The sequence below is a fragment of the Ovis aries genome, chromosome 2 (genome assembly GCF_016772045.2).
Source record: "Ovis aries strain OAR_USU_Benz2616 breed Rambouillet chromosome 2, ARS-UI_Ramb_v3.0, whole genome shotgun sequence".
In the NCBI taxonomy this organism is placed as follows: Eukaryota; Metazoa; Chordata; class Mammalia; order Artiodactyla; family Bovidae; genus Ovis; species Ovis aries.
Genome location: NC_056055.1, coordinates 244,917,880 through 244,942,477, shown reverse-complemented (window position 1 = coordinate 244,942,477; position 24,598 = coordinate 244,917,880). Strand labels below are relative to the sequence as shown.

At 55.8% G+C, this 24,598-nt stretch overlaps 1 protein-coding gene across 9 annotated transcripts in view; it reads left to right on the top strand.

The window, feature by feature from the left end:
- Positions 1-23,883, top strand: part of ALPL (alkaline phosphatase, biomineralization associated) — a 64,774-nt gene extending 40,891 nt beyond the window's left edge. For all 9 annotated transcript variants that reach the window (XM_012152824.5, XM_060411482.1, XM_012152832.5 and 6 more), the window contains exons 2-12: positions 2,854-3,017; positions 8,328-8,447; positions 8,727-8,842; positions 10,265-10,439; positions 11,412-11,587; positions 15,037-15,180; positions 16,791-16,860; positions 18,896-19,030; positions 21,279-21,470; positions 21,928-22,047; positions 22,887-23,883. In XM_012152824.5, the coding sequence (XP_012008214.3) occupies positions 2,957-3,017; positions 8,328-8,447; positions 8,727-8,842; positions 10,265-10,439; positions 11,412-11,587; positions 15,037-15,180; positions 16,791-16,860; positions 18,896-19,030; positions 21,279-21,470; positions 21,928-22,047; positions 22,887-23,152 (1,575 nt within the window). In that variant the 5' untranslated portion in view covers positions 2,854-2,956 and the 3' untranslated portion in view covers positions 23,153-23,883. The remainder of the gene's footprint in view (positions 1-2,853; positions 3,018-8,327; positions 8,448-8,726; positions 8,843-10,264; positions 10,440-11,411; positions 11,588-15,036; positions 15,181-16,790; positions 16,861-18,895; positions 19,031-21,278; positions 21,471-21,927; positions 22,048-22,886) is intronic.
- Positions 23,884-24,598: the final 715 nt, after the last annotated feature.

Genomic DNA, 24,598 nt, shown 5'->3' with positions numbered 1-24,598 from the left:
CCCAGGGCCACCCACCCGGAAGCGGACTTGGAGCCTCTGAGTCCGGGTGGGGGCCAAGAGGAGGAGCCAACAAGGGCGACTGGCCCTGGGGTTTCCTAGGAGACCCTGGTTTCCTAGATTCTTGCCTCCTCTCCTTCCCAGGCTGAGGCAATGGGGAAAAGGCACCTGTTTGTCTTCAGAACAGACCTTTCTCAAAGCCACAGCCCTGGGGCCAAAATTCAGAGCATTCCATCCTGAATCATGGGACTTTGCATCTTAGCATTTACAGAGCCAGTTCTGTGTGCACGGGGTTGGGAGTCAGCAATGGGGAAGAGGTGGGTCTTCACTCTCACAGAGCATCAGGCCAGCAGAGGAAAGAGGCAAGAAGAGCCAGGCAGGGCCGGCTGAGCCTTGGAGAGCTCCTGGGGCCTCCTTCACTTTCTTTTTTCCTCATTGATGTGTGTGCTGTGGACCTGTGGTGCAGACGGTTGAGTAAGTCCTATTCCTCATTGTATGGGCTTCTATCATGAGCTCAGGTTGTGTTTTATTTGTTCATATTCCCTTCATCCCTGCTCCCCAGTACCAGTCCCAACCGTTCTCCAAATGTCTTCATGCCAGTATGCTTTAAACTTCAGAGTTGGACATGGCTTATCGACTAAACACCAACAACCATCATTAAGAGTCACGATATATACTCCCAGGTCGGCTTCCGTCACTCAACCTCACCTTCACAGGAGGCATCCCTGTTGATGTATATTCTTCTCAATTATTCGTTCTCATTGTTGTGTAGATTTCCTCCTCGTGAACCCATACGACGCATCTATCCATCTCACCAAAGATGGACAGAGTTTTGAGGCCGTTATGAACAGGGCTGATGTGAATGTTCTTACATACGTCTTTTGGTGAACACATGTGCATTTTTGTTGAGGCTCAATGGGCCAGAGGGCATATGTATGGTGTCCCCTTGATGGATGCCGTCGGTTTACCACAGCAGTTGTACCAATCTATGCCTACCAGCGGTGAACAGATACTCTGGTAATCCCAATCCCTTGCCAACACTTGGACTTTTCCGCACACAAAAAGGGAGGATTTGGGGGTGATTCCTCCCTACCTCCAGCTCTTAGACCACTGAGTTTCGACTGATGTAAATGGATACTGTACCAAGCACTGGAGTAGAAACAAATAAGGCACGGTCCCCGCTCTTAGAAGCGCTCCGTGTGCTGGGTGACAAGGACCAGGAAGGAATTACTTTCAAAATAGAAGATACAAGTAACACAGCATTGTAAAGCAACTATACGCCTATAAAAACCAAAAGCAAAACAGAAAAAAGCAGAGAAGCACAGGCTATGGTTGTCTTGATATTGTATATCAATTTAACTACTTGTTTTTTCTGATGTTAGAATAGACTCTAGTAATGTTTGGAAACTAAAGTAGACTTCAAGCATTAACAGTCATCTGAAATCCCACCACGCAGAGTTAAGTGCTGTTAGACGGAGGACACTTCCTTTCAGTCCCGGAGCTTCCCTTCCTGCGCTGCCTCCCCCTGCTCTGCCCCAGCACAGGCTATCCGGCTAGATGACATGTCTGAGGCACGCTGGGTGCTCTGTGGGATGGAGAGCTGGTGAGCCCTGTCTGTGGGCGCCGGAATGCCCCAGGCACCTTTTACTGATTCATTTAGTTTGGCCGCACTGAGGGGCATGTGGGATCGAGATCAAACCCATGTCCCCTGTAGTGGGAGCGCAGAGTCCTGACCACCGGACTGCCGGGGAATTGCCCTCATGCGCCTTTTTAGGCTTGAATCAAGAATCAAGATCCCTTTTCCAGGAGTAGGGTGGTTTCTTATGTCGCATGCCACTGTTGTGGTAGAATGTTGTGCTGTTTCCCATAACAAATGAAATAATCATTTTTATCTTGGTTTTGGTGAAAATAGTAACATTATTTTCCAGTGCAACTCTTGCCGTTTAAAATTTCTCATCTTCCAGTAACATGTATACGCAACAGGGTTAGTACATTTCTCAACAGAGTTAGTACCCTGCTCAGAAATAGTCATTTACAATCTTACTACCCGTAGAAAACCACAGTGAACATTCTGGTGTGTCTCCTTTCAGTCCTTTTTAAAAAATTATAAAGGTAACATCTCAACACAGAAGGAAAATTTGGAAAAACAACAATGAAAAAATAATCAGTCATCTAAAATGTCACTGTCCAAAATTATCGCACTTGTAAGCCAATCTTGTCCTGTATGTCGCTTGTATAGTTTTTATATCTCTTGCCATAAGTGACAAGCTGTAGAAGAGATCATTGCAAATATCGTTGTCCTATAAGAGCAAATGTAGGTGTCCCTATGAGAACAGGTGGACTCTCTGTTTTATCTCTGATGTACTTGGGACATGGGTAATTCAAGGCTGAAGACGGATGTTCCAGAACAGAGCTTCTCACAGAAGGGTCCGTGAGTCAGCAGCTGCAGCAGCATCTGGGAGCTTGTTAGAAATGCAATCAGGGTCTCCGGGCCAGGGTTGGGGGTACTGGAATCTGTTTCAACAAGCCCTCTGGAAAATTCTGATGCATCCTGCAGCTTGAGAAGCACTATGCGGAAAAGCTAAACTCTGATGGCTTCTGGGCTTCAGATGGGTTGAAAGTGAGCCTTCACTTGAGGAATGAGAAGGGACCAGCTGGCAGCACAGAATTCATTTATGCCTCTAGAGCTCTTTGTGTGGTTAAGCTTCCTGAGGGAGGGACCACTCCAATTTGGCATCCTAATGCCTAGCCTCCTGTAATAAGTGGGAAATGAATAAGTCAACAAACAAATAAGTGAATGAACAAATGACCTCTGGAGCTGTGACTTTCATGCCTTTCTTTTTTTTTAATTTCTAGGATTGGAACATCAATTAACTGCTGACCACTGGCAGCCCACCTTTCCCACCCACATCCATCACACCTCTGGGCTCCAGAGAGAAAGCAGGTCTTGGAGTACGCCATGATTTCACCATTCTTAGTGCTGGCTATTGGTACCTGTCTTGCCAGCTCCTTAGTGCCAGGTAGGACTGGGGGCAAGGGTGGATGGAGTGGGAGGCCTGGTATTGCTGGGATAGGATGAGGGCAGTGTCTATGGTCAGGGTCGTAGAGTCACCCGCAGTATTTAAGAGCTGGAAACAAATGTTCAGAGCAGGAAATCCCAGCTACTACATGTGCTTGTGTTGGAAAATCAGCCTTCTTCCTTTTATATTATTCTTTAATTGCTGTTTCTAGTCTCTCTTATCTCTAGGAATCTGAAATAGAACTTTTACTCTATAAAGTCTTCTATAAACCCCTGATAGAACATTTCTTTATATTTTGTAATTCTTGCTTTAAAACTCACCTTCAAGGAGTTTTATTCATTTTTTTGTTTTTGCAGTTTATGTTTCCTATTGGAAACTCACATGAAAGTGTTTCTACAGTGTGGTATTCTGTGTGATTCTTCAGTCAATCCTGTAAGAGTGTTTATGTTAATTTCTCAGTTTGGGGCTCTTGCACTTAAAATTCAGGCTCAGATTTGGAGTATTTTGTGATTTGATTTATTTTTTACTATACTGGGTCTTCGTTGCTTTGCACGGGAATTCTCTAGTAGTAGAGGGTGGGCTCGGAGTCGTGGCGCACTGGCTGAGTTGCCTCACAGCATGTAGAGTCTTCCCGGACCAGGATTCGAACCTGCGTCCCCTGCACTGGCAGATGGATTCTTCACTGTGGCACCAGGAAAGTCCTTCAGATTTGGAACTGAGTTCACATTTCATGACTGGCTTCCTCTCTCCAACTCTTCCATATCTCCCAGGCAAAACATGTACCTGAAAACAGTCTCAACTGTTTCGTGTCTGCTCGGGGACTCCAAGGGTCCCTCAATATCAGCTTAATTTCTGCCTCCTGGGAATTTCCCTTCTGCTCCCCTTTTCTGCCTTCTGCCTTCCTTTTTCAAGCTGTACAGTATGCTCAGTTGTTTTTTCCTTCAGCATTTCAGTGTCTGTGGTAGAAGGGGAGTCCTCCTTGGCTCACTCCATCATGTGACTGGGAGTCCCCCAACTTGCCTTCCCTGAGCCTTGATTTCTCCATCTGCTCGGTGGAGATTCTGATCTCTCCTCCTTAGGGCTGCTGTGGGAATTAAAGGGGACAGCCACAGTGTCAAGCAGGGAGCAGGGGCTCATGGGCAGAATATATTTCAACGGAAGAGGAGGTTGGGGTGCAGAGAAGGGACTGGCCCTCCCAGGTCACACAGCACGTCCACAGCAGGCCTGGGGACTGAACCTGAGCTGCCAGGCTCCCAGGCCGTTGCTCCTGCTGTGATCGCATGATGCCTTTCAGTGTGGCTGCTGGGGGCCCAACATCACTCTGGGACTGAGTTCTTGCTTTCTCAGCACTCACAGCCCTCTTGGGTGAAAGACGAGTAGGTGGATGAAACGTGAGAAGATGAAAAAGTGACAACATGAAAAATCTTCAAATATTCAGCTCTTTAATTTTTCATGTCTGCTTCATTTTAGCCATTCTGATGGGTGTGTAATAGTGTTACATCATGGCCTTTTCCTTTTTAAAAAAAAATTAGGGGACTTCCCTGGCAGGCCAGTGGTTAAAACTTTACCTTCCAATGCAAGGGGTGTGAGTTTGACCCCTGGTCAGGGAGCAAGCTAAGCTAAGCTTAGCTAAGCTTGACCAGCTAAGATGGGCAAAAACTCCAAGGCTGTAAAACAAGTGATAAATTGTAACAAATTCAATAAGGACTTTAAAAATGGTCCACATCAAAAAACAAATCTTTAAAAAAGTAATTAGGTGTAACTTACAGCAAAGTGCACTGGAGAAGGAAATGGCAGCCCACTCCAGTGTTCTTGCCTGAAGAATCCCAGGGACGGGGGAGCCTGGTGGGCTGCCGTCTATGGGGTCGCACAGAGTCGGGCACGACTGAAGTGACTTAGCAGCAGCAGCAGCACAAATCTTAAATATACAGCTTGATGAGTTTTGACATAATTTGGTACCCATGTAACCATCACCCAGATCAACAAAGGACGTTTCCAGTCATGGGACGCCAAGGGCTTTCCTGTGCCACCCCCCCCCACCCCGCCCCAAGCAGGGAAGAGGAAATGACTAGGCTTCCTCTTGCTACCTTAGACAAGTTTCGCCTGTTTTGGGGCTTCGTGTAAATGGACTCCTATAGTACGTACTGATAAGAACTCTTCATGTAGCATTTGTTACAGCGCAAGGATTTCCGAGTGTCCTTTAATGGTCTCCGAAAACAATAACCTCCTGATGCTCAGTTGTCCAAAGCCACCGTCGCTTAAACCATCCTCAGACCATGAAGTCAGTCTGATGTCCACCAAACCCTTCTTGGACCCTGGCATAGCGCTGGTGAGAAAGACAAGGGCTGTGCCTTCGCCAGACTCCCAGTGCCCCGGGGAGCAAGCGGAGCAGGGAACTGGCAAACAGGTAGAGGGCTCACCTGGAGAAGAAGCAACAGCAATAGGGAGGCTGAGGGCAGCCTGGCTCCAGGGCGTGTGCCAGGTGCCGGGGGGAGGGCAGGAGAGGCAGAAGTTCATCACCACCCAGATGGTACCCAAATGGCCAAAGAAGCTCCTTGACCAAAGCCTTGGCGCTGTGGTCATATGTGGGAGGAAGGCAGGAGGGAGATTGAGACCCGCCCACAGCTAGTAGATGCCTGATCAAAACCAGTAGCCCACGGAGTTGGGGGTTAGCAGATGCAGACTCTTGCATATAAAATGGATAAACAGCAAGGTCCTACTGTGTGGCACAGGGAACTGTATTCAATATCCTGGAATAAACCGTGATGGAGAAGAATATGGAAAGAAAAAAGACATGTCAATAACTGAGGTTCATTCCAGTAGTCATGTATGGATGTGAGAGCTGGACTATAAAGAAAGCTGAACACCGAAGAATTGATGCTTTTGAACTATGGTATCGGAGAAGACTCTTGAGAGTCCCTTGGACTGCAAAGAGATCCAACCAGTTCATCCTAAAGGAGATCGGTCCTGAATATTCATTGGAAGGACTGATGCTGAAGCTGAAGCTCCAATAGTTTGGCCACCTGATGGGAAGAGCTGACTCATTTGAAAAGCCCCTGATGCTGGGAAGGATGGAAGGCAGGAGGAGAAGGGGACGACAGAGGATGGGATGGTTGGATGGTATCACCGACTCGATGGGCATGAGTCTGAGTAAGCTCTGGCAACTTGTGATGGACACGGAGGCCTGGCGTGCTGCGGTCCGTGGCGTCACAAAGAGTCGGACACGACTGAGCACCTGAACTGAATGAAATGAGTCATTTTGGTGTGCAGCAGAAAAGAACACAATGTGGTGAATCAGCTATACTTCAATTGAGAAACAACAACAACTTCTATTTGAAAATCCAAGTTAAAAAACAAAACAAAACCACTGGCCAAGGGCACTTGCCCAGGCTTTACGTCTTTCAGTCCTAGAACTGCCTGTGAGTAGCTCTGTCCTCTAGTTTTCCTGGAACAGAAATTCAAGTGACAGGAACTTGCATAAACGCACTCAGCTGGATGGAAGGACCATGGTCTCTGGGCTCCAGCAGGAGCCTCCAGCTGGGAGGTCTGAAAGAGAGGGTTGGTGCTGGGGGCTGCCTGCGTGAAGGTGGTAGGCTAAAGGATCGGGGTGAGGATGGGGCCGCTGGAGGGGAGTGGGACACGGGCAGCTCCCAGGCTTTAGGTGAGAACAGCTTCCTCCCGTGTCCCTGCCCCACGCAAGAGCACTGCCACACAGCGTGGGTTCCCGGCTCCTCTGCGGCTCAAATCTCACGATGTTCAGTTTCCCCACTCCGTAATGTGGAGGAGGTAATGGTAGCCTCTCCGTCAGGCTGCTGGGGAGGGGGAGGCACTTGGCACGAGCCTGGGCGCCGTGCGTAAGAAGGAAGTGCTGTGGGGGCGTCCCTGATGGTCCAGTGGTTGAGAACCCTGCCAGCGCGGGGTTCATGGGTTCAGTCCCGGGGGTCGTGGGTTCAGGACCATGCAGGAGGATTCCACACGTGGGTTTCTTCCAACGAGAAGCACTCTGCAACTAGAGGAAGCCCACGTGCAGCAACAAAGACCCAGCACAACCATAAAAAAAGGAAAGCTGTGCTCTTCACCCGCGCTACGAGCCTGGGCCTGAGCTGGGCCACAGGCTGAGGCCTGTGTCTTCAGCCGTGAATGTGTAACATGACCTTGGACATGACCCTCCCACCTCTCATGGCCTCGGCCTTCCTTCCGGGCAATGGAGGCCGCTGAAAGAGAATCCCTGAGGAGCGCCCTTCTCGAGGCTTCTGTGCCTGGATGGGCAGATTTGGTGGGGCCCTAGCACAGAGGAGAAACCAACAGGAGGTGGGAGGGCCCTGATCCCAGTGGACAGGGATCTGGGGCCTCTGCTTGGAAGGAAAGGGGAGTGCGGAACTGGCGTGGAGTTGTTGGGAGCGGGGTGTTGATCCTCTCCTGTAGGTCCGTGTGTTGCCTTATCTAATCCTGTCCTCATGAGACCCTGAGGGTGCAAACACCCGCATCTGACGGGGAGGAGACTGAGGACCAGGAAGCTCGGCTTCTCCGTGCAGCAACTGTTCTGCGAGGGCTGTCAGGCACTGGGGTGTTCTTTCCACTGGAAAATTGATGACTCAACCCATGGACGTGGTGGTGGGGGGGAGCGGTGGGGAGAGACGGAGAGAGAAAAGAAGGCATTCCTGGTTTTCCCAGGAATGAGGGACCCAGAGCATCTTCTTGGCCAGTTTATGCTAAGAAGAGTGAGGCTGTACCTGGCTCCTTTTAGTTTGTTACGGTAAACAGAAAGGCAAGCCTTGCTTTCCAGCCCTGCTAAATAGCTGTTGCTGAGTCAGGCTCCTGCCGAGCCTACTTTAATGAATAAGCCAAGCAGAGTTTATAATTGATAGCTGGGATACATCTGAGAGTTCCTGCCGTTGGAAGTAGCTTGTTCTCTTGAATAGGTTAAACATTACCCTCCTGATTGTGCGCGCACTGTTCATTTGCTGCCTGAGAACAATGTCTCTCCACTGGGTAGAAGGAAAGAGTGTGGGCTTTGGAGGGAAGCCCAGCTCTGCCAGTGTCTGCCAGAGCTGTGTGGCCTTGGGCGAGTCGCTTGGCATCTCTGAGCCTTGGTTCCTCCACTCTCGGGTGTGGGGAGAAGACCCAGAGTCCTCAGGCTTGTTTGGCCTGGCAGAGGCTGGCAGACCTCAGGATGGCTGTCTGGGATGGGGCAGCAGCTGCTTGCTGCAGACTGCAGGCAGCCCGCCATCACCAGGAGAAGGTGGGGTCTGTAATGGCTGGGGAGCTGCCCCGCTCCTGCTGAGTAACTCTGCCTCTCTGTCTCCACAGAGAAAGAGAAAGATCCCAAGTACTGGCGAGACCAAGCTCAGCAGACCCTGAAAAATGCCCTGAGGCTTCAGACTCTCAACACCAACGTGGCTAAGAATGTCATCATGTTCCTGGGAGATGGTGAGGTCTGGGGGTGGGGGCGGCCGGGGGGCCAGGCAGAGGTGAAGGGGGCTGTGTTGTAGAGGCTCGGGCTCTGGGGGCATGTTGCAGAGGATGGCGGGAGGCAGGCTGTGGGCCCTGAAGGTCTAAGGAGGGAAGGAGGAAGGTCAGGCCCTGGTGGCCCCTGCCCAACCTGCCTCAGCCCCAGGCTAGGGGGCTGTTGGGGGCCTGAGAGACCTGATTGAAGAGGCTGGGAGCCCGAAAACATGAGCTCCCCCAACCCCCTGACCTCCACCACAGGCATGGGCGTCTCCACCGTGACAGCTGCCCGCATCCTCAAAGGTCAGCTCCACCACAACCCTGGAGAGGAGACCAAGCTGGAGATGGACAAGTTTCCCTACGTGGCCCTCTCCAAGGTGAGCTCCAGCCCCAAGCCTCCCACCTCCCAGGAGGAAGTGAAGGGAAGTTGCTGTCGACTCTTTGCAACCCCGTGGACTGTAGCCCACCAGGCTCCTCCATCCATGGGATTCTCCAGGCAAGAGTACTGGAGTGGGTTGCCATTTCCTTCTCCAGGGGCATCTTCCCGATCCAGAAATTGAACGGAGGTCTCCAGCATTGCAGGCAGATGCTTTATCCTCTGAGCCACCAGGGAGTAAAGGGCAGGGGCATGGCTCCTGCTGGACCCCTCAAGCCCACTGACAAGGTGGTCAGCCCTCCCGGGGACTCCGTGGCCCCGCCATGAAGAAAGGACAGCGGTAGCTGCTTCCTAAGGCTTTGAGGATTTCAGCTCCCTGGTTTTAAGATCTATTGATGCACAACAAGTGTAGAGAGAAGGGCACACGTGTGCAGGGTGACTTTTCCACCAACTTTCCACGTGTCTGCGTGACTAGCATTGGGGTTGAGAAGCTGAACGTGGCGGTAGCCGGGGCTCCTGCCCGCCAGTCCCCTCCAGTTCTTGCTTCCTGACTTTTGATGCCATACATTAGCTGTTCCTGCTGTTGCGCTTGATGAGAACGGAATCACGGAGCGAGTACTCTTTGCACGGGGCTCTGTGACGTTCATTTCTCCCAAGGCGGCTCAGATGGAAGCTGGTAGCTCTGTCACGGGGGTTGTCGTTGGCAGTGCTGGGGGTCCTCTAGATGCTGTGGGCAGATAGTTTCAGGGTCCCCATCAGTGGTCTGAATAAAAGGAAAGGAAAGTGACGTCGCTCTTGCAGCCCCATGGACTGTAGCCTACCAGGCTCCTCTGTCCATGGGATTTTCCAGGCAAGAGTACTGGAGTGGGTTGCCATTTCCTTCTCCAGGAGATCTTCCTGACCCTGGGATTGAACCTGGGTCTCCCACATTGTAGGCAGACGCTTTACTGTCTGAGCCCCCAGGGAAGTCTGAATAAGGGGGTCCCCATTTCCTCCTCCTAGATCCTGCCTCCCCCTCACTTTCCCTCCCCTTCCCCAGCCTCCCTCCCTCCTTCAAGAACCTTCTCCCTTCTCCACACTCACCTGCCTCCTCCACCCCTTGCTGGCTGCCAGAGCTCCAGACCCAGGGAGAGCTGACCCAGGTCTCACCCTCTGCCCAGCGAGCCTCCGTGTGCTAGAACGCTGCGTTCCTGCCGCTTCCTGTTACCCTGGCTGCCAGGGTGTGGGGGGGAGGCAGGAGGCAGGCCACTAGGGGATCTGCTGGCTCTAGGGGTGGGGGGACCTCAGTGGGCAGCAGGGTTCAGCCAAGACCGCAGGAGGTCTCTGTCTCCCTCGTGTCCAGGCCCCGTGCTGTGGGTGGGGTCGGGGGCAGCAGGGTGGACCGAGGCCGGGCCGTCTCCTGACCCTCCTTTTCCACCTGCAGACGTACAACACCAACGCCCAGGTCCCCGATAGCGCAGGCACGGCCACCGCCTACTTGTGCGGGGTGAAGGCCAATGAGGGCACCGTGGGGGTGAGCGCAGCGACCCAGCGCTCCCAGTGCAACACCACTCAGGGCAACGAGGTCACCTCCATCCTGCGCTGGGCCAAGGACGCAGGTGAGTGGGGTGAGCTGTGCGCAACAGGGCCCAGCTCTGTGACCTGTCTGGGCCTCAGTCTTTCCAACTGTACAGTGGGGAGAGAGCAGAAAAAGAGGCTCGCCAGGGCCCTCCCGGCTCTGATGTTCCTGGACTCCGCAAACTCTTCAGGGACTCTCTTCCATGACAGCGAAGTCTCGTGGCTTAGGGGGTTACTCAGTGTGGGTTTGCTCCCAGCTCATTTCCCTGAGTCTATTTGTTTGACTCTAAAATGTGCTTGAAAACATAGCCCCTCGTAGGTTCAGCGTGAGGAAGGTGAGGGGTCTAGCCCAGCTCTGGTCTCATGAGAGTCCAGCAGCTGTCTACCCCCGTTCCTTTCCTCCTTGGAACTGGGAGGCACCAGGATGCCCCCGCCACCGGAGTCGTGGTGTGAGCCCTGCTGATGCAGGTGGCAGAGTCACACTCCATCTGAGAGCCCTTCGGAGGGGCCCCTGAGTTCTTGCAGGGCAGCCAGGGGGCCTCCTGCAGGGGTGGGACTTGGGGGGGTGGAGGGGAGGCTCCCGCCTAGGTACTCATGCTTCAAGGGCCCTTGGGAGTGGGGAGGGTCACAGAGGCAGAGGGTCTGAGGTGTCTGGCTATTTGGAAGCCACCCACCCTGCCATCCCAGTTAGCTCAGCGCAGAACATGCAGGAGACTTGGGTTCGATTCCTGGGTCAGGAAGATCCCCTGGAGGAGGACGTGGCAACCCGCTCCAGCATTCTTCCCTGGGAAACCCCATGGACAGAGGGGCCTGGCAGGCTACAGTCCATGCAGTCAAAAAGAGTTGAGTGGCTGAGCACACGCATAAGCCTGCCTTTAGTTCCGGTGGGGAGCCTGGGGCCCAGGCCGGCAGCGGAACTGGCCCGTCTTCAGCGAGTTGAGGGAAAGAGGAGACAGCTGGCTTGGACAGCACTATGTCCTGATGAGCCCGACCCCTCCTCCCCCACTCCTCAGGGAAATCCGTGGGCATCGTGACCACCACGCGCGTGAACCACGCCACCCCCAGCGCCTCCTACGCCCACTCCGCTGACCGGGACTGGTACTCGGACAACGAGATGCCCCCGGAGGCCCTGAGCCAGGGCTGCAAAGACATCGCCTACCAGCTCATGCACAACGTTAAGGACATTGAGGCAAGTGCGGGGCGGGGGTAGCCGGGGCGGGGCGGGGGGTGGGCAGGGTGGGGCTGGGTAGCCGGGGCGGGAGTGGGGGGGGGTAGCCGGGCAGGGCTGGTGAGGCGGGGCCCCAGTGGGCCTGAGGCCTCAGGCCCAGACTGGCCCAGGAGAAGCGGCTTGGCCTGGCTCTGCCCTCACCTGGGAGGGCTCCCAGCCCATTAGGGGATTTGCGGTTGGGGCAGGGAGGCACTGTGGGATTTCACCACGGTGGGACTGAGGGATGAACCCTGAGGTGGCCACCACCACGCCCCAAGAGTCAGGCGCCCAGGGATTATTCTGTCCATTGGGAACTGGCACTGCCCTGGAGCGTGGGGTGACACGGTACCATCTGAGGGGAGTACCCGCCCCATACGTTCCCGCATGCATGGACAGGAGTGAGTCCCGTGCACCCAGGCACTGTGCCCAGAGAAAAGGTGATGTGCAAGCCGTGGTTGGAGCACGCTCTTACTTTAAAAGTTGGGGTCACCTCCTTGGCCTGCTGTTTGCTAGCTGTGTGACCTTGGGTCAATTACTTAACCTCTCTGAGCCTTCCCTTCTACAGCCCTTTTGTGAAATGTACCTACGTTATAAGCCCATTGCAAGATCTAGATAAAATAATCCCTGTAAGAGTTTAGCGCCGGGCCTGAAGCCTCGTGAGTGTTCAGAAGGTGGTAGCATTTATGCAGGAGTGGCCGTGCGTCCCTGCCCTGAAACACGAGCTGACGGATGGAGCAGGCTTAGTGCGTGCCCCAGTATCATCCACCTGACACTCAGATGGGCCCCCAGCCTCTGTTTCTTAAATGAGACCCTCTAGTTGGTTTCCTTTTCAAGGTTTTGTTACCTACCTTGTTGGGGGGCGTGCTAGTGAGGAGGGGAGGGGACCTCAGCCCCTGAGCTTAGAATGGGGGTTCAGGGGGGCTCAGAGAGAGAGCCCCTAGGCCCCTCCTGCTCCGTCTGCTTCTGCCCCCCCAGACTAACTCTCTGGCTCCCCCCCACGCCATCCCCCCCAGTTTCTAAGTGCCACCTGCCCCTCTTCCAACCTCTCGTTTCTCTTTTCTGAGCTGTGGATTGAGCTGCCCTTCTCAGGGTGTGTAGTCCTGGTGACCAGCTCCTAGCGAGTGAGCATCTCAGGCAAAGCACCCTTCTGACTTTGCGGGTACCTGACGGGTCGCTTCCCTCCCCCGAGCCTGTGTTCCCACCTGTGTAGCAAGAGCAGAGCGCGCCCCCCCTTCCCCGCCTCGCCTCCTGGGGCTGCTGGAGGCCGAGATGAGGTCATGGATGTGAGAACATTTGTTGTACAAGTGCAGGGTGTAATTACGGGACTGCTCTTGAGAGAGATTTGGCGGCAACCGCCTGAGAAGGGGACAGGAGCTTAAAGGAAGGCTTTGCTGGCAGAGGATGCAGGGGCGGGGGTTGCACCCCAGCCTGAGTGAGGGGGTGCGGCCGCTGGGAGGCCCACCCCGTCCCCCGTCTCCTCCCTCAGCCCCCCCCGTCCTTCTCTGCTTCTCCATCGCCACCCCACCACAGAGCCCCCCACCCAGCACCCCCAGGCTGCACACGAAACAAAAATGCTGGTGTCCGCCCTGAAAATAAATATCTTTTACTGAAAAAAAAAAAGAAAGAAAAAGAAAAATGAAAGACACAAACCTAAACCCCAAAGCCAAACAGCAAGTCTGTTATTTGGGAGTTTAATGAGTGTGTGAAGTCCCTGCCGGGGCTGGAAATGACGAGGCTCCCGGCAAGAAGATTGGGGCCTTCATTTTCCATTCTGAAAATGCCAAGGGGTCAGGTTCTGTGGGAACAGTTTGGGGGGGCAGGGAGCCAGTGACCCGGGGTCCCCTTCTCCTTTCTCTCAGAAGCCTGCCCCGCCCCACAGAGCACCCGGCCGGAGCTGGCCGTGAGAAGCTTGCCTTCACGGAGCCACCCCGAGCTCCACTACTGCTGGCCGTGAGAATGCCTTGCAGGGGAAGCCAGCCCCGGCGAGGGGCGGGGGGCGCGGCTGGGACTGGACTGCTCACCACTGCGTTTCCTCCTGGGCCAGTCCTGTGCATGCGCTGTCCATTCCATTTAATAGAGGGACACATGGAGCCAGAGAGCTTAAGCGCCCGGACCTTGGTCAAGATACAGCAGAGCCAGGATTCCAACTCCAGTCTGACTTCAGAGGCCTTTCTGGTTCCCCGGGACCTAGGATGGCCTTGTATCCACCACCTGCACCCCAGCCTGGACTCCTGGCTCCCTGTCCCCCCGGTGGTGCCTGGGTTCTGAGGAGGGTGCCTGTGAAATGCCAGCCCCGGGGACACCGGGTCTAAGGTCGGCCTTCACTGGACTCTGCACTCCTGAGGTGTCAGCCAGGGGCAGCGGCCTGGGCTGCCGCCTGCGGTAACAGGAGGACACTGGTGTGGTGGTCACCACGGGCGGCGGCTGTTATGCCCTTGGCCCCCGTTTTAAAAATAGTCAGGACTTCAAACATGGACTCCCAAGGAAAACAAACAGCCCCGCGTCCGTCTGCCCGCGTGGGTCAGCGCGGTGGGTAAAATTAGCCTGGCGGTGACTACACAGACGTGGGCGCTGGCCCACTGTTTGCCAGGCTCCCAGCTGGGCTGCCCCAAGACCTCCCTGGCAGAGGCCTCTCGCCTCCCGGGTGGGGGCGAGGAGGCAGCTCTCTGTCGGAGTCCCCATCCTCAGCTCCATGGACACAGCAGGAGCTGGAGGGGCCTTGGGTTCACTTCCTGGCTCTGTCCTCTGCAGAGGAGGCTGTGTGGCCTTAGGGGAAAGAAATCATATTTCTGCACCCATTTATTTGGAAAGGAGGTGGCGTGGGTAGCCTTGCAGCCTTGTGTGATGCTGAACAAGATCAGGTATCTTAAGCCCTTCAGGGCTTCCCAGGCAGCTCAGGGGTAAAGAACCCGCCTGCTGACGCAGCAGACTTGGGTTCGATCCCTGGGTTGGGAAGATCCCCTGGAGAAGGAAACGGGCAGCCCACTGCAGTATTCTTGCCTGGAGAATCCCATGGACGGAGGAGCCTGGCGAGCCACAGTCCCTGGGGTCACACATGTGGGGCAGGACTTAGCGGCTAAACACGGCAGCAGTCTCAAGTCCTTAGTGCCCGACACATGCGCTGTAAGATGCTGTTGCTCTCACGCCAGCCTAAGTTGGTATTGGGCTTCTGGAAAGCCAGGTAAGGGAGGTTAGTGCCAGTATTGCACTCTGAAGCCCAAACCACAATCCCAGTAGACGTGTGATTTCATTCCCGGCCCAGCCAGAGGCGCAGAGGCTCGGGGAGAGGGGCGCACACGGAGCCATGATTCACCACCCCAGAAAAGCGTCCACTTCACCCATCCCTGGGGAGCCCAGTTCTCCAGGCGGGCCTCTGGGAACCTCCAGATGGCATGGCACCCCCGGGGTACTGATGGCTGTGTCCCCTTTAGGTGATCATGGGGGGCGGCCGGAAGTACATGTTCCCCAAGAACAGAACCGATGTGGAGTATGAGCTGGATGAGAAGGCCAGAGGCACGAGGCTGGACGGCCTGAACCTCGTCGACATTTGGAAGAGCTTCAAACCGAAGCACAAGGTAGCCTGTCCAGGGGGCCCGACGACTGGGTGGGGAGGTGTCCTCTGCATCTGTTCATTTCTGTAGAATGGGCTTGTGATTCTTAGCTCAGGCCCAAAGGACCTTACAGGTGTCTGAATGGCACACAGTAGGTGCCCATTGATTCCTTCCTTCAGGCAGTGTGGAAGAGGGTGGGTCAAGGAATGACCTGCGTGGACATGCAGCCCACCTGCACCCCTACTGAGTGCGGGGCCCCTGGCTAGGCCTGAGGTGCAAAGGATGAATCAGATGGCCAAGGAAACGTGGAACACTGTGCTTGGATGGCGAGATGCCCAGGACCTACGGGAACCCAGAGGGGACAGACCACAAGCGAGGGGCTGAGAAACCCCGAAATGGGGGCGGGAGGAGGAGGCCACGGTGGGGGGAATCTCGCAGGCCGCGGTGGCAGGGAGGGGCCAGAGTCAGGGCACGTGCTGGCTAGGGAAGGGAGGCCAGAGCGTGGGAAGACCTGGGCACTCGCTCCTGGGAGCAGCTCCGGCCCGTGAAATCCATCTGCTGGCCACAGGGCCTGGGGCAGCTGGGGTCTGGAAATGACTGTGGTCGGAGCTGAAGACAGTGGGGAGCAGCCTGGCAGCCGCTTTGATGTCACTCTGGGGTTGGGTTTCGGAGGCTTCCAGGCCTGGCCCCTGGGGAGGCCTTGTGGGATGGGGCCGGGCCAAGACTGAGGTGGGGGTAGGGACGGGGGAATGGTCCCCTGGGGTGGGTGGGGGGAACGACCCAGCCGCTTTGAACTCTTCCCGTGCCTTCTGAGTCAGCTCTGGCTAGACCAGAGCCCCTCCCCGGCCCAAGCCTGAGAGACACTGCCATCCCCAGCCGCTGTCTGTCTACCTGCCCCCCGGGCATGAAGTGAGGGACGGCGGGGGAGCCCCACTTTCTTAGCCTTCCTACCTTCCTTCCCAGAGCAGCCCCGGAGGTTTGAAAAACCTCGGATCCCGATGCCATCACACAGAGAAGGCGAGGATCTCGCCTAAGGGCACACAGCTGATTCCTGGTAGTTCAGGACCCCAGCCCACCCCCCCCCGCCCCCGTCCAGGCCTGAATGGCCTGAATGGCACCCTCTCCAGGCAAGCTGGCCAGTCCCTTCCCGTGGCCTCTATGCCCTGGGGAAGCTGTACTTCCTTCACTACCCCCTTAGCGGGGGTCCCCAGGCAGAGCTAGGGCCCTGCTCCCTTCCCGGCTCTGAGAACACGCACAGCCCACACCTCTCAGTGAGTGCTCACTGAGCACTGGTGACCTGTGCCTTCCTCTTCGTTGCTCCACACTCCTTCCCCTGCTTGGAACACTGTTCCCTGACTCCAGGTTGTTCAGGTCTTACTTGTCCTCCAAGTCCCCATTAGGACCACCAGGGAGCCCTCCCTGATCTTGTCTCTAGGTTCACAGTGCCCCTGGTCTCAGAATTCTCATCACCTTGCATTAAAATTACCTGTTTATTTGCCATTTCTTGAAGGCAGGGCTGGTAGGTCCTCAGAGAGGGACTGTTAAATGACTGAAGGACACACATGGTGCCCCAGACTCTGAGCCCAGCTGACTTCCCCAGTCCCAGCCTGCCTGACGCTGGCCCTTCCTTCTAGCACTCTCACTATGTCTGGAACCGCACTGATCTCCTGGCCCTTGACCCCCACACCGTGGACTACCTCTTGGGTAAGTGGAGGGGGTGGAGTGGACATCCAGCTGGGCGCCCTGGGGCCAGGGCTGTGTGAGCCAGCACTGCGGGATGAGGCCCGAGCCACCACCACCCCCCCAATCCTTAGGGACCTTTGTCCCAGGCTCTAGGACCTGGGAGGGTTGATGGAGGGGTTTTGGTTCATAGAACTAGATCTGAAATTTGCTGGCTGTGCAGGGCGAACAGCTCCATTGAGCACAAAGGGAAACAGAGCTCAGAGAAGGGCCCTGCTCTGGCAGGCCGCACAGCCCAGGTGAATCTGAACCGTAGCTGGCGCTGGGACTTAAATCCTTGGCTGTGGAGCCAGGGGACCCAGAGCCAGCCCTGCGGAACTGCCAGGGCAGAAGCCAGCTAGACTGTCTCCGCTGATCTTGACTGAGGGGGGCGGTTTGCCCCCACCTCCTCAGGGACTGGGTAACAGCTGTGGGACCCGGGGCGGCTCCAGGTGAGGTGGGATGAGACCCTGAGTACCACCATGCCGACGTCTGGGTCCCCATTCCCTCCTGGCTATTGGGCCAAGCAGGTGGTGGCAAAGCCCCCTGCAAGCCTTTCTCAGGGAACACGGCCCCTGGGCCCTGGGCGTGTCCTCGGAGATTCTGGGCTTAGAGCAGGGCACCCGGAGGATCGCTCCGACACACCAGCTCTCTGCCCACCTGGGCCCCACAGCCCACGCTGCCTGTAGAGGATTATGCCTCTACCCGCGGAGCATAAAAATTCCATGTATGGCTGAAGAGCCAGGTTGCTGGGTTCAAATCCAGCTCCTAGCACTCACGAGCTGTGCAACCCTGAGCAAGTGATTTCTCCCCTCTGTGCTTCGGTTTTCTATAAAATGAGAATAACGAATCCTCTGTACAGTGGGTACAGTGATCGGGCCTGCCTCAGCGTTGTCATGAGGATTAAATGAGCTCATGTATTAGTTATCTCTGTGGCTGCATAACAGAGTATCCCAAAGCTTTACAGTTTAAAACGAGAGCAAACATTTACTCCGTCATGGCTTCTTTGGGTCGGGAGTTTGGGAGTGGTTTAGCTAGGTCTCTCAGGAGGTTGCCGTCCCCGGAGGCTTGACTGGGTCTGGGGCTTCCAGGGTGGTTCACTCACATGGCTAATAGTCAGTGTGGGCCGTTGGCAGGAGGCCTCAGTTTCTCACTGCGTGAATCTCTCCACTGAGCTGCTTGAGTGTCCTCACGACATGGTGACTGGCTTTCCCCAGAAGGTAGGAGTTTGCAAGGCAGAAGCCACAGTGTCTTACGCTCAGGCCTGGAAGTCACACGCCGTTGTCTGGACAGTATTCTGTTGGATACACAGGCCAGCCCGAGTCAGTGAGGGAGGGCATGTGAGCGTGAATTCCAGGAGGAAGTGTTATTGGGCGACATCTCGGAGGCTGGTGCCCAGGTGCTTCCAAAGCACACAGGGTGACGTGTGGCCCGGAGTAAGCACTCTGTTCCCTGGAGCGCCTGTTGGGCTCCGTGCACGCAGGGAAGGGCAAGGTGTTCTAGAAGCACATCCAGGCCTGGAAAACAGCAATCCAGTACACGTGGAATCCTGTGATATGAGCGAGGAAGGGACCTCGCTCCTTGTTTCACGAGGGGAAAGACTCCACACTCAGGGAACAGCGGAGACAGTGACCCCAAACCTTCTTCTGTTTCACTATATAAGCACTGAGCCCTTCAAACCTGGCATGGAAACACACACCCAGGCTGTCTTGTTGAAGTCGGGACACAGTCCTCTGCCATGCCCAGGGCCCTCCAAGGCTCGGATGGGCTGATGGAGTGGAATCCCAGGTCTCCCATTAGCAGCTGAACGTAGCGAGTTACGGAACACTTGAGCCTCAGTCTCCTCCTCTGTGAAATGGACACAGTGACCCCTCACCATGGCGAGGCTGAGAAGACGAACGGAGGCAGCCCTCCCAAAGCCGCCCAGAACTGCTTCCACCCCCACCTCCCTTTACCCCCAAGTCATGTGTGAGAAGCCTCTGCTCCCTGAGACACCCACACCCTCCTGGCTCCTCCTCAGGTCTCTTTGAGCCCGGGGACATGCAGTATGAACTCAACAGGAACAACGTGACTGACCCTTCACTCTCCGAGATGGTAGAGATGGCCATCAGGATCCTGAACAAGAACCCCAAAGGCTTCTTCCTGCTGGTGGAAGGTAGGGGGCCCAGACCTGGCTGTGGGGCTGCTTCCCTGGGAGCATCCAGGCGGGTTCAGGGGTTGGGTGGTTAGCTCTCAGAGAGCACTGTCCCATTTGGGGATGAGCAGGGAGATTCCTTTGGGGAGGATAGGTCATGAACGAGAGAGGTGGAGCGAAGGGGTGGTGCTGAAGCTTCCAGCCCAACAAGCTCTTCTCCTTTGAGCGTGGAGATGGCACATCTGGCTTACCAGTCCAGGAAGGCTTCCTGAGAGAGGAGGCAGGTTTCTTCCTTTTGGAAATTCCTCCCCAGAGCCTGTCTCTGGAGGGGTGTGCAGAGCCCCTGTAGTCAGAGGTGCCCTGGGCAGCTGCCTGGCTGGGCCCAAGGACACTGGCCGAGGGTCGACCAGATGCCCATTGGTCTGTGGATGCCCTCACAGCTGGACAGTGGACCTCTGTTGTGACTAGGCCCAGGTCAGAAGGAGAAGGCCCAGGGCAGCCCCTGGGTGTGTCCTGGGGGCCCCAGGGTTGGGAGAGCCAGACCCTCGGGGGGCAGCAGTGCTGTCTGCTGACACTGCTGGGGTTTCAGTGCTGCCTTAAGGCCCTGGACTTGCTGTCTGAGTGCTGCCACCCACTGGCTTTTGTGACTGTTACCTGGGCATTGCTGTAACTTCTCCAAGAAGGACTATTAGCATCCATTGCGTCCAGAGACGTAATGTACTTGGAAGGGGGCCCAGCAGAGAATAAATCCTCAATGCTCCTATTATTATCATTATTATGATTGCCCAATAGCTAAGGCGATCACAATAGAAAGTGAGAGGAAATGATAAAGTCTCTGGAATCTTCCAAAGTTCTAACCACTATTCATGTTCTGCCTGGACACACACACACACGGACATACTTGCACACATCCTCCCACCGTACATACACACACACTCGGGCCTTTCCCCCCTCCAGAGGCCAGCGGCCGCCAACCCAGCTTGGCTGCCTTCTTGCCAAACCCTGGGGTTCCCACTCAAGCACGGCGGTCTCGGCCTGGCCCTGAATGGGCCTCTGATGCTGAGGAAGCAGCCAGGAACCAGTGGTGGCGAGCACGAGCTCCCCCGGGAGCGGTCCTCTTTGTGAGCAGGGCCAGGACTGGGCCGGCCAGGCCAGCTGCTCCCAGAGCCACAACAAAGGAGGGACCCACCCTGCCAGCCGGCCAGGCCTGCGTGGTGAGGCCCAGGCCAGCAGGAAGGCAGGGCGGCCAGGCGCCCAGGCTCCGGACCCTCAGAGTTGGGAGTGTCCACCCAGGCTTCATCTTCCTCTTAGAGATGGGAGGTGCTCCCTGCAGTCACAGTCTCAGCTGTGATCTTCAAGCCAGGCTTAACCGAGCCAGGCCTCCTCTGCTCACCTGGGGGAGGCGGCTCACCATGGGGTGCAGGCTTCTCCAGGCCTGTATGGAAGCTTGCTGTGGGCACTGCCCAGGCACCGAGGGCTTTTCCCCTCTAAGAGTGTGTTTCACACTCGGTAATTTGGAGTGATTCCCTGAGAGCTCAGTTGGTAGAGAATATGCCTGCAGTGCAGGAGACCCCAGTTTGATTCCTGGGTTCAGAAGATCCCCTGGGGAAAGGAAAGGCTACCCATGCCAGTATTCTGGCCTGGAGAATTCCATGGACTATACAGTCCATGGGGTCGCAAAGAGTTGAATACGACTGAGCGACTTTCACTTCCACTTTCACTTTTCACTCAGAGGGGATGTATTCAAAGATGGAAAAATAGGGCTTCAGAGTGGGTCATCTGAATTCAAAGCCCAGCAGATCTCACCTTGGACACGTTACTTCCCCACTCTCGGCCTCAGCTGCTCCATCTGTAAACTGGGCTGATTGTACCCATCTCTGCCCACAGTTGTCAGGAATGGGGAACAAGACGTCAGCTTTTTCTGTCTGGCACCTAGTAGGTATTCAGGCATGTTGGGCCCTTTCCCTAACTCTCTGAGATCTTCAGGGACTCTGAGCAGCTAAGGAAACAGCTCAGGGAGCAGCGTGGGGTGGTGGATCTGCTTTAAACCTGACTTTGCACTGTCTACACATGGGCCTGTGGTCCAGCGACTCACCATCTGAGCGGCTGGGAAGGTTGAATAGCTGTATTAAATGCCTGGCATGGTGCCTGGCCCAGGGGAGCTCCCATCAAAGAGGTTAACCCGGCGGTTAACCCAGGGGGATGGGAATTGGGGATTACACCTCCTTCCCTGCCTCCTGACCAGAGGCCTTTACCTTGGCGTCCCAAGGGGGCAGGATTGACCATGGGCACCACGAGGGCAAAGCCAAGCAGGCACTGCACGAGGCGGTGGAGATGGACCAGGCCATCGGGCAGGCGGGCGCTATGACCTCCGTGGAAGACACACTGACCGTTGTCACCGCTGACCACTCCCACGTCTTTACCTTTGGCGGGTACACCCCCCGTGGCAACTCTATCTTTGGTAGGTAGGCCTCCATTGGGGTGGGCACTGGGCACTCCCAGCGTCTGCCATCCAGGAGCGGGGGTAGGGGAGGAGAGCTGGCAAGCCCAGGGCCTGCCTGGCACATGTGGGACTCGGAACTGGGGAGGGAAGAGAAGTTACTGGCAGGTGGGGGAATAGAGGGTGAGGGGCGTGGAGGCAAGTGATGCCTGGGTGCATGGGTGCCCACCGGGATGATTGATAGGTAGAAGAATGAGAGGCAGGATGGATTAATGGACAGGGGAGAGGAGAGGATGGAGGGATGGATGGATGGATGAGGGGTGGATGGACCAACAGATGGGAGGACATGGGCACAATCAAAACTGATTGTGGTTGGAAATAAATTGGGCTTGGAAGGTGGCTTCCTTGGGGGGGGACCCAGGAATCCTGTACTCCTGGTGCTCCAACATGACCCCTGGACCAGTGTCTCCTTGCGCAGGTCTGGCTCCCATGGTGAGTGACACAGACAAGAAGCCTTTCACCGCCATCCTGTACGGCAACGGGCCCGGCTACAAGGTGGTGGGTGGTGAGCGAGAGAATGTCTCCATGGTGGACTATGGTGAGAACGCAAGGCCCAGGGCTGGGAGGGGACAGGGCACCCCCTCAGGGATGAGCTCAGAAACAGTATAGTCGTCTGGTCAAGGCTGGGAGCGAGGTGTCCCAGAATAGATAGGACTTGAGTCAGAACAATGTCGATTTGAATCCCCTCCTAAAATCTAGCACCTCTGTGACCTTGGGCACATAACTTCACCTTCCTCATTTTCAGTTTCCTTCCGAAGAATGGTCTGCCTCCCAAGGTTGTCTGAAGGGCTAGCTGGATCTGATGAGCTCAGTGTGGTGCCTAGCACATTCAGGTCCCCGGTCCTGGCTGTATAGTATTCCAGTGTGTGTGTGCGCCTTCCCAGTTTGCTTATCTGATTCCATATTGTTGAATATTTGCTCATGATGTCCCCAGCACCCCCCTGGGGGCCTAATGGCACAACCAAGGATCAGAAGCTTTTCCTGGGTTGGCTCTTCCCTTCTAACCCAGACAGCCCAGAGATCTGTGGGTTGAGAGAGCAGATGTCTGTGTCAACAGACCCAGGCTTGAGTCCTGTGGCCTGGTGTAGGAAACGACTTTTCCGCACTGAGCCTCAGCTTCCTCTTCTATAAAATGGGAGCATTTGGGACTTCCTGAGTGGTCCAGTGGTTAAAGACTCCACGCTCCTAATGCAGGTGGCACAGGTTTGATCCCTGCTTGGGGAACTGGGATCCCATTTGCTACACAGAGTGGCTCCCCCCTTGAATAAAAAATGGGGGAAGAGGGCACTTGAGCCAGCCCGGAAGTGGGCACGGAAAGCTGCTACAGCGTGCCGGGCTCCCTGGCGGGCGCTCAGCAAGCGTTTCTCTGGCCTGCAGCTCACAATAACTACCAGGCGCAGTCCGCGGTGCCCCTGCGCCACGAGACCCACGGCGGCGAGGACGTGGCCGTCTTTGCCAAGGGCCCCATGGCGCACCTGCTGCACGGCGTCCACGAGCAGAACTACATCCCCCACGTGATGGCCTACGCAGCCTGCATCGGTGCCAACCGCGACCACTGTGCCTCAGCCAGCTCGTCCAGCAGCCCCTCCCCCGGGCCCCTGCTGCTCCTGCTGGCCCTGCTGCCCCTGGGCGGCCTGTTCTGAGGGCCCAGGGCCCGGGCACCCACCAGCCCATGACCGATGGCCGGTGCTGCCCACGGCCTGGCAGCCCACACCTCAAAGAGGCGGGAAGCAGAGACCCCCACCGCCTCTGCCGCTGCCGGCAAGGGGACCCAGGAAACCAAAGTCTGCCTGCCACCCGCCTGGCTCCCCTCTGGAATCCTCCACTGCGGCCAGATCAGTTGCTGGCCTCCAGCCTCCCCCGCCACCAGCTGCCCCCTTTTGGCCGACAGGGTAGGCTTCTCTTGGGCAGGCAGAGAGCATAGACTGCAGACTTCTCAAAGCCTCTTATTTTTCTAGCAACTCTATTTCTGCAGACCCAGAGGCCCTGGAGCTTCCATGGAACATTCCGGATCTGACCCTGCCCCAGCCCCTTCCCCGTCCCTCTGGAACCCACTAGGCTCATGGCCAGTTCCCCAAGCCCATCCCTAAATGCAGGGGAGACCAGGTCTTCCTCAGGAGGGAGGTTTGCTCACTCACTCATTCTAAGGTCGTGCTGGGGCTCCCAGGAAGTCGGTTCCGAGGACTGGCCATCCAGCCCCGGGTGACCCAGGCTGGGAAGAGGAACCTGGCAAAGCAGACGCTTCCCGGCTCTAAACACACATGCCAGCTTCTCTCTGAAGGGACGCTCCTGTTCGAAATAGCCAAAAAATTTTCTCTTTTTGGTGTTGGTTAAAAGGGAACACAAAACATTTAAATAAAACTTTCCAAATATTTCTGAGGACAGGACTGAGTCTTTGTGGTCAGTGAGGAAGAGACTGAAATGAGCTCATTTTTCTGGGGGAGCTGGACTCAGAGCCCGGGAGCACATGCACGTAGGGTTGCACGGGGAGGGGAAGGGTCTCCCACTGACCTGGGGGCTTCACCACGCATTACCCGGGGGACTGTGGACAGAGCCCTTTGTGTCTCTGCCTCTCCGTTTTCTTATCTGGAACATGGGAGGCAGCCCACTGCAGGACTGCCATGAGGATTAAAGAACAGTGCCTCTGGGCCCTGAAGCCCACAGCAGGAAGGCTTTCAAGTGCCCCGGGACACCCTTGCCGCGTGGTGCCCTCAAACAGCTGCCCGCCGTGGCCCATCGTACCCGCTTCCTCATCCGTTCATTCAGCAAGTATTGAGCACGCGCCAGGCACCATACCAGGTCCTCCGAGTTTAGTGGTGGCCCTCACAGAGCCTCAGCCTAGACAGGGATGGAGATCTGTCCACTCCTGATTGTCAAGGCTGGTACAGACTCAGGGTTACACCTGATATTGGGGTAGAGGTCCCCAAGTTTGCTCCTCTTGCCTTACTGGAAGGAAAGCCTCAATCATGATAATAATGATGATTATTTGCTATCTGCCACTCTCTGAGCTTGAGGCTTATGTGGATTCATTTCATTTAATCCTAAGAAGCAGGCCCCCTTCATCCATTCACATTTATAGATGATGAAAC